At 29.7% G+C, this 10,159-nt stretch overlaps 1 protein-coding gene across 1 annotated transcript in view; it reads right to left on the bottom strand.

Annotated features, from left to right (window-relative positions):
- The window catches only part of LOC104809960 (cytokinin riboside 5'-monophosphate phosphoribohydrolase LOG7-like), a 3,496-nt gene extending 1,219 nt beyond the window's left edge, over window positions 1-2,277 (bottom strand). Inside the window, exons 1-5 of the mRNA XM_010536093.1 lie at window positions 2,129-2,277; window positions 1,053-1,150; window positions 929-959; window positions 486-585; window positions 273-343 (exon numbers count right to left, since the gene is read on the bottom strand). Coding sequence (XP_010534395.1) covers window positions 273-343; window positions 486-585; window positions 929-959; window positions 1,053-1,150; window positions 2,129-2,239 — 411 coding nt within the window. The 5' untranslated portion in view covers window positions 2,240-2,277. The remainder of the gene's footprint in view (window positions 1-272; window positions 344-485; window positions 586-928; window positions 960-1,052; window positions 1,151-2,128) is intronic.
- Window positions 2,278-10,159: the final 7,882 nt, after the last annotated feature.

The raw sequence follows: 10,159 nt of genomic DNA, 5'->3' as shown, positions 1-10,159 counted from the left end.
AAAAAACCCCCCCCCCCCCAAGTTATATAAATGGTTCTTAATTACATGACATAAAACATGTCGTGGTCCGACGTTTCAAAAACAGTTTGAACGATAAAAATGATGGAGACTCATTATATTCATAAACGAAATGCAAAATGGAAATCTATTTTTTTTATATAATTATATATATAGATTACATGTATATCTATAATATACACAAATTCGTTTTTCTTCAGACGACGAGATTACAGTCGGGCCAAAAAAACCGTAGAGAGGGTGTTTCGTCTTACAGGTTTGCGATGGATACCAAGTTGAGCCCACGTAATGACTTCGAGCAGCTCTTCAAGGGTTCCATATCCACCTGAATTTTAACAAACATTTCATTCGTGACGCAATTCTTGTAAAATAACATAAGGATAATATATATAAGGTTTTTGGAAAAGACGGAATATAAAATTATTTCGAATCGAATTTATATATTTTAGTCATTTTTGTAAGCAAACCAGGAAGGGCAATAAAGGCATCAGCTTGACGGGCCATTTCGGCTTTCCTTTGATGCATATCCGCAACGGCTTTGACTTCTCCGACGGTCTCCCCGGTTATCTACAACATTATTATATACACGTATCACTATATAATATACATATATATATATATATATATAATATTGGTTGGTCACGATTAGATATAGTGAACGAAATGGTTACACGCCACAAAAATATTAGAAAACGGATTTCAGTCCTCCTTTTCTATGGTCCTACCACTAGCTACTTACTTGGGTACACATTGTTGCTCCATAATATTAATATTAATATTAATACATATAAAAACGGTCCAAAAGGATATGGTTGGTCGATTTCAAGCTAATTTATTTTCCCATAGTTTAGCATGATGACTAAGCGAGAAATTGATGGGGTTTTTTTCCCTTCATTTTTACATCACATACCTCTCTTGGCATCAAGGTTTTGGGAATGACCCTGCAACATTATGAATGACGACAATTAAAAGCTACATATATATATACACACACACTAATATATATAGACTATATATAGAGAGAGAAAGCAAACCCTAGGACATGGCGACCACCATGATGAACGGCCTGAGAGACGAGTCCCATGAGCCCCACGCTCCCACCTCCGTATACCAAATCAATTCTTCTTTCCACCTTCAATCACACGCTCCCACCATCATTAATTTTATATATTTACACACACCCGCACAAGTACATATGATGAAAAGTGTATATGGGACACGTGTCACAAGCCCACGTCCATGATCGACGCCTTGAGTCTAGATTGACCCTCGACAAACCACATCCACATCAAATCTCACATTAAAGAGACATCTCATCATCAAAAGTCGCATTGATCCTATCAAAATCTAGAGAGAGAGAGAGAAAGACAGAGAGGCACGATACTATTTACCTCATGAACAGATTAAATCAAAAATATTATTGAAAGGACGCGCTTTAGCAAAGAACAAGACAAGATTTCTGAGGGAGGAAGTCTGGTTTTTAGCTCGGGGCAAAACTTATCATCACTTCCATGCATGCATGCATAGATACAGTTGTGTATGAATACGTATCTATACAATATTTATATATATGTGTGTGTGTGTGTATGTGTAATTGTGTGAAATGACATAAAACAAAAACAAATGAGGGATCATGCAAGAGAGCTGGTGGAGTGACAGACATGTTACAGCTAAGCATACTCTACAAAAAACATGGAGTCCCCAAATTGTAAGATTTTAAAATCCACGCAGATTATCAACCCCACGTTTCATTGATCTTATCATTTGTTCGTTGCAGCACACCATCATACCACGCATGCCCTTTTATGCATTCGAGCAGAAGATATTTACACAAATCGAAAAAAAAAAAATTTATAGCGTTTCTTAATTTCTCTCTTTTGTAGACACAAGTGAAGTCCATTGACGAAGCTCATTCATGTGAGCACTAATAAAAAACAAAAAGAATGCTAATTGCATTCGTACAAAATTTAATTAGAATTGGAAAAAAAAACAAGATTTTCTACAAATGAAGATACACACATATACATATACTACATATATACGTATAATATAGAGAGAGGGAGAGATGTGGTGGTAGTTGGAGAAATTAGAAGAAGGGGAAAGAACGTACCAATTCATTGCCCAATTGAATGGCAGCTTCTTGATAGGAGGGTTTTTTGCCCGAACTGCTCCCACAGAAGACACAGATCCTCTTGAATCTCGACTTTGTCTCATCTTCCATCTCTCTCTCTCTCTCTCTCTCTCTCTCTCTCTCTAAAGTTCCCAAATTGATGATGACTATGAATGAACGAGGCACGGTTTGGTCTTAGGATTTATATAGGAGGATGAACTCTTAACATGCGATTCCCATGCCTGAACCTTTTCTGATTTTTATTTTTTAAATTAGGGTTACGAGATTGACATAGATAAAAGCAAAATATCGTTTGAGAGATAAAGTCGATTCTCTACTCGTTTTGCTCATTGATTTTCATTGGATAATTTTTTTTTTAATTCAGAGTGCTAATGTATATTATTCATATTGGTGCGACAACTATAAGACATGCATTATATTCTTTTTGTAACTTTCTTCAAACATCATTTTATATTGGTAATGTATAGTGATTTGATTCTAATTCGTGGCCATGGATAAGGTTATTCTATATGTGGTACGAATTATATAATTTATAATGCATTTATTTATTTCTCCATCAAGTATGTGTATATATTATATATCTATATATCTCACTCGTTTGGAAAAACATATATACGTGAAGGTAACTCTCTCGAAAAACTATTTTCAACCAAAAAAAAACTCTCTTAAATAATAATTAAAAAACTATTTTCGAAAATCCAGATTTTTATAAAATATTGTTGGATTTTCCAGCATGGCTCATTTCTAGTTTTGATTTTCATCAGTTAAATTTTAGACAAATAAATATTCGGGAAGTGGAAAGGAATGATTTTGCCTTGCGCTATGGCAACTGACAACATAATCATTGCCTCTGTCCGTTTTTGATTTATCATTTTATTTCGATCGATTCGACTGATTTTTTTTTTATGGTTAATATAATGTATTTATATATTGCTAATATAATGTATATAGTCATATAGATAGATAGATACGTATGTATCTCCATCTGGTAGCTATTTATGTGTTTATCACGTTATTTGTTTACTTTATTATGACGTGACTGGATCACCTCGCCCGTACCACTACGTTACGTCGGTTTATATCACCGAAAATTATTATTATTATTGAATAACAAATATGTAACGAAATATCGTATTGAAAGGCAAATGATATAACATCTTTTTGACCCAATCCAATCGAGATCAATAACATTTTATTTAATATTGAAATTTTAAATTCCATAAACATTAAACATATCTAAAAAATCATTTTATGAAACACGGTTATAACGATCTGATCATCCAAATCGACGCAAAATTCGTATCTTTTTTAATATTATTTTTCCTATCATGGTCAGTAAAATTATCTGATTTAAAGTATATTTTATCTGATTAAAAAATTATTCATGAATCCGATATCCAAATGACACGAGTCAAATACAAACGCAGATACCGTCTTTATAATAGTAATGAATTTATATATGTATGTTTCAACAGATTTCATAAATATCAATAATATTTATTAAAATTTATAAAATTGTAAATATTTTGAAGTAATTAGTATATTTTAGCATCGTTTTTAAAATAACAAAATATTTTATGAAAATATTATAACTATAAAACTAATTTTAATATTATTTTTATTAAATTCGAATATCTAAAACCAATAAATATAAAATCACATTCCAAAATTTAATATTTAAGAATTACTTTTTTGTTCAGACATCCCCAAGTTTGATCATTATAAACTTTTTTCCCGTTTATTGGCTTCTTTAGATCGTATTTTCTATTACATGAAAAATTAGATGACGTGGCAGAATCTGAATCATCAGATTAAACTGTTCTGAGAAAATCTAGGAACACCCACCAAAAGCTGGAAAATCGAAAGGAAGTGGACCCCACAGCATACACACGTGCTTTCAGCCGCCGGCAATTATGCCGACTGACTGTTTCTTTTCTCTCTTGTCCTAACCAAACAGCCATACAATAAACATATATAGACGTATCGGAGTGTTACATCAAATTAATTTCTCTTATACATTTTTTTATTGGCAAAAGTTTTGCAATTAATGGTTGATAAAATGTCATGATCCAAGCTTTTTTGTCTTGTTGTTAAAAAACCATTTGGTCATAAAAGGCTGCTCCTACTAACCCTAAGTTTCTAATTTTTTAAATGCTTTTTTTTCGAAAAAAACTTAATTAAATTATCACAAACCCGCAAATATTTCTAAAATTAATTTTTTTATTTAAATAAACTATAAAAAACATTAAAAAATTAAATAAAATTGAATCTGTATTTTTCAACAAATAAATTCTGAATCCATATATAATTAAATTAAAATAAATAAATGTAATTAAATGTAACCATTCTAAACATCTAAAAGTTATAAAAATAATAGAACGAAATCCCAAAATATCAATACTTATATATCTTGCGCTAAATTTCCTCTAAAAAGAATGAACTGTGCAATCATAAATCTCTTTCTAATTGTATTGAAGGATTATAGTTCATCTCATTAATTTAATCTATTAATTTTTGTGGCCCTTGTGACCGTTTAGTTCATTCCCATTTTCTGTTTAATGAAAATTAATACGTGTTTTTTCTATTTCAAATATTTTAATCTCGAACGAAAAGGTGGACTGAAAATAAAGGGACCTAATTAAAAAAAAAACCCTTTATTTTATCAGAAAAGTACAAAAAACAATATGAACCCAATAATAGAAGACGAGAGAGTGGAAAATCTCCCACAAAATATAGACAATTTTGCATTTTATTTATATTATTTTTCCTAACTACTAACCTTACAAATAAAATACTAAATCTACAAAAATATGACCATTTCTTGTTTATCCCATAAACCTATTCAAATGCATAATTAAATGACATAAAAACAAGTTACAAATTTATTCAAACAAACAAAACAAATCCAAATCCCTCCAAACAAGATTCTTCCAACATTCTTCCCCTTAAACATTATTCCTCATTACGTCTTCAATTGCTTCATTCTACTCTTTAACGAATCTATCACCATATGAGTGGTTTATATGTTGCACGTAGTGTACTACGCTATTATGTGGAGTCGTAGAGTTTATTAACGTGACCAAGAAGTTGTGGTTGAGTTCCCGGTGGACTTACGGCACGTGGAACACGGCTCTATACCACGTGGAGAAACAGTAACCCTTCAATTTATTTAGAAAAGTGAGAAAGAATATAAACCCAATAATAGAAGATGAGAGAGGGTGGAGGATTTTCCAAGATCTCCACGCCACAAGTAGTAGAGGGTGGGTTTTGTGTTTTATTTATATTATTTTTTCTAACTATTAATCCTATTAAGACACTAAATCTAAAAAAAAATTATGATTACACTTCTTCTTTATCTCGTATCCTATTCAATCGAAAAATTAAATAATAAAAACAAATTACATATTTATTTAAACAAATCTAAAACACCTCCGAAGAAGATTATTCCAAAATCTTAATATAATTAGATATTTTATATATTGTCATAATATATAAGACTTGTGGGACCTAATAAAATTTATTATCATATCATTTGTGGTGCATGTCTTACATATACATACTGTAAAAGTATTTTTATAAATATAAATTATATGTATATCTATAATCAAATAAATAGAGATAATCAAACGAATCCCAAATTATTACTTGACCTCCATTAAATTCATGTAATTAGTAAGTTATACAAGTTAAAAGAAGATGTGGTTTATTTGTCCGAAATTTACTATTTAATTTGTAACTTCGTATGCGATTGAAGGCATAATATTATCATCTTATTGCTATTTGTATCTACTTGGATTAAAAAAAAATACATATACATTTTTGAAAAAAAAAATAGATTTGTTAATTATTTATATATCTTTCAATTACAAAGAATAAGACATTAGGCGTTATTAAATTAAAAAAAAAAAGAATAAGACATTAGGATATACGAAAAATATGATTTATTAGTCCAGGTTGTCAAATCTACATTTAATAGTCTACAACTGTAAATTGCAGAAATACTAAAAAATAAAGTTAGGATACGGCAAAAGATTTCCCATTAAAAGGAAAAAATCAATAATAATATAATGAAGAAAATTCTTACGTGCCATATGATTCGAGTAATCGCAAGAACTCATGTGATTATAAGGATAATTTAAGGTTTACGTAGGAGTTTTGGTTTCGTTCGGATATTTTTATTTTAAATAACTACATTTTATCTCATTTTTATATTATTGGATCAATTTAGATTTTAGTTTTAAAATTATCTTATTTTTTTCGATTTTTATTTGAATTAGATTAATTTTGTTTAAAATAATATAAAAGTTTTGAATTAGATTTTATTTCAAATTGGATTAAATTTTATATATTTAAATTACAATCAATAATTATAATATATTATGTGGATATATTTACAAATAAAATAAAATATTGAGTGAAGAGAATATTTGGTATATATATATATATATATATATATATATATATATTATAAAGGATAAAAATAATTAAAAACCATGATAGGATATGGTCCATATGGAGCAGCGTTCACTTTCAATTCGATCTCACTAAGATTCTAATGACCTGGAGAGGCTAGTAAAAAAACATAGGAGCATATATGTTTAACTAGTATTCTTTTTAATTTAAAATTTTAATTTCAAGTGGATTTTTCTGTATTTTTTTAACACCGTATTATATGAAACACTATTTTTATAGTTATGAGTGGATATGGATAGCATATCCAAAAAAATTGAAGTATTTATATTTATATTTTGAAGTTTCATATATCTAATTTTAATATTTGTATTCGGATTCCAAAATTATGGATATATGATATACTAATATTCGGATACTCGCGGATATCCCAACTCGGATTTACTTAATAAAAAACAATAATATTTATGTATAAAGTTTTTGTTAGTGCAATTATTTGCACATGTGTTTTTTGGTTGTTAAGTGGTTATTGCAGGTTCAACAGACTTGAGAGATTTCAGGAGAGATTTCAGGAGAAGAATCCGGCGAGATAGAACTCACGCAATTCTGAGGTACAACTGACGAGTTTGAGATAAAGTCAAAGACTAAGAGATTGAGATGAACTCAATGTCAACCACTTGGAGAGATTTTAAGAAAAGCAATCTGAAGATATAGAACCACGAAGTTAAGCCAGAAGTTTGGATTTGACTTGAAGAGATGAAGATAGAATCAAAGCCAAGAAGATTTGAGGAGATTTGAGATAAAGATAAGATCTTGGAGATAAGGTCAAAGGCTGAAGAGATAGAGTCAAACAAGAGATAAAGATGAGATCTTGAAGATAAAGATGAAATCAAAGAAAATCAAGGAGGAGTCTATCAAATCAATTCGTGGAGATCTAAGGCGAACTGGAGGAGCCTATATAAAGGAGAGAGCAAGTGCATATCAGTTCTCACGGAGAGCAAAACATATTTGATTAAAAGAGAGTCTTTTTGTTAGTGAGTGAGCACTCACTTTTGAGTGAGTGTGGGTTTGAGAGAGATACCGATTGGGCAAATCTCTTTTCTCTGGTGAGTGTTTGGGCGTGGATCTGAGGGGGAGACCTAATGGAAAAATCTCTATTCCTTTGGTGAGCGTTTGGGTTGGTAAGGTTTTTGATCGGTAGAATTCATTGTGAGAGAGAGTTGAAACTCAGGGGGAGTTTCATCTTGGTGTTGAGTAGCTCTAACAAAAAGTGAGTTGTACTTGACAGTTTTCTCAAGTGAATAGAACTGGTTAGTTTTTCCGTTTTACTTTTTGAGGGTCCAAACTTCTTCAGTTTTAATAAAAATGAAGATGTGATTAGAAAGATGAATTAATCGTGGTCAGTATAAGATATCCTAATCCATCGTATCTGATTTTTGGATAATTTTGTTAACTCTAATGATGGCGAGATCACGAAGATTAGTATACAACTATTTATTAAAATTATAATTTAAAAATTAATTGAATCTAAACTAATATGGATATTATCGAGATATTTTTATATTTATATATTTAAATTAAATCAAATTTTCAGGTCAATTCGAATCTTTATTTGAATCTGATTCAAAAGTTGGATATTTTTTTTATTTATACATTTAATCCGAAACTCAATATTTTTTTTAGATAAACTGGTGGAAAAAAGGTGTCAGAAGATGAGAATTTTTTCAAGAGGCGGGCAAAATGGATTTGGTTTAATTTATTTAGAATTTAGTTTGGGTTTTAGGATTATTTCAAATTGATAACAATTGGGTCCAACTGAAATCGAACTAATAAAATTTTAATTGAAATAGAATAAATTTGTCTTTTCAATCTTGTTAATTTTGGTTTGTTTCATGTTAAATTATGTTTTAGTATGAAAATTCAGATTAAATTCAATTTATGTAAATAAAAACATAGTGAAATAAAATTTAAAAGGCCAATTAAAGTTTAATTCTGTCAAGGCCCATTGGGCCCAAACTTATCAGGCCGAACTTTAAACTCCCTCATTGGAATCAGCTGCTTCTATGGCGAAAAAGCCTGGGCTTTTCAATTCATTTGGATATTTGAAAATCACGTATCCGAGTAACTAAATCAAAAGACTATCCATATGGTGGGCTGGAATTTGGATTTTGTAATTTTATAATCCGGTACGAATACCCATATATAATTATAAAATACATTTTATTATTTTTAAAAATCACAAAACTATTCTTATCAGAATATTTTTGCAAGTATCCGATACAAAATATTATATATATATATAACAGCTGATTAGTTTTTAATCTCTTATCAAATTCATGTTAATGTATATTATGAATTTAATAGAAGAGTGAATTACTTATAAAAAACATGCCAAATTGATTAAAGTATTAAGTTTAGTCGAGAGAATGATACGTTCGGTTTAAAACGTGTATTACACATCATCGGTCGATCGTGTTCGGACCAAAAATTTAGAAAAACTCAGAGAGTGTGATTGATCGTTTATGTCGGCTGATGAACGAGCGATCACACTCTCGAACCAAAAATTTACAGAGCGTGATCGACCGATCGTGTTACCTGATCAATCGATCGTCTTCTCGGATCAAAAGCTCAGAGGAGGTGATGATCGATCGATCGTCTCCGACAATAAGTCGATCGTCAGAACTTTTGTATGATCGTTTGAGCGAACAAACACGACTTGTCGGAGAAAACTTTCATTTTCTTGACTCCATTCGATAATTTTGGTGTATATAAACACATTTAGACTCTCTAACGCGAAAAAAGACATATTACAATGAATTCTAACAAGATCTAAATGATTTTGTGAGAAATTTTTTAGTGTTATCTTACATATAATTTTCTCTGCATAAAACTTTAGCATGGATTCTTTGTTATCTTCAACATAAATCAATAATTTCTATTGAATGATTATCGCAAACATTTCATTATATCTCAAAAATATATATTTTTTATTTTTATTTATCCGTTTATCTAAAATCGTGTTTTATTAGGTTGAAAACATGATTTTCGAATTAAATCGAATACATCATCTTACCGGGTACAGATTATATTTTCTTAATTTATCACTAACATAAAAGATAGAAACAAAAGTAAATAGAAATATAATATATTGAATAATATATGGGATAATCTTACTTTATGATACATGGACAATGACATTATAACACAATTGCCCACAAGCAGTGACTAGTGACTAGCCATCATCATCCCCAATATTAATTTCTATTTTCAACAAAATTCTCAACTTTTTCGACCGACCAAAATCAAATAATTCAAAGTCCTCAACGGTTAGTAACAAAGTCTACCTAACATAGACAAGATGACTCATCCGTCTTCATCAAACAATATATATATATATATATATATATATATAAAATCTAAGCTTGGGTGATTTAGAATATGTAAATAATATTTGAGAGGGTTTAAATCCAAACATGAAAAGTAGAATTCACCCGTACCTCTCTAATTCTTTAGGAAGTGTAGTTGGTTAAAAGTATGATCAAATTTTGAATATTATATATATATATATATATATATATATATTATAAAAAAAAACATAGA

The sequence above is a fragment of the Tarenaya hassleriana genome, unplaced genomic scaffold, assembly GCF_000463585.1.
Source record: "Tarenaya hassleriana unplaced genomic scaffold, ASM46358v1 Cleome17, whole genome shotgun sequence".
NCBI classification, from domain to species: Eukaryota; Viridiplantae; Streptophyta; class Magnoliopsida; order Brassicales; family Cleomaceae; genus Tarenaya; species Tarenaya hassleriana.
This window is presented reverse-complemented; position numbering and strand designations above follow the sequence as displayed.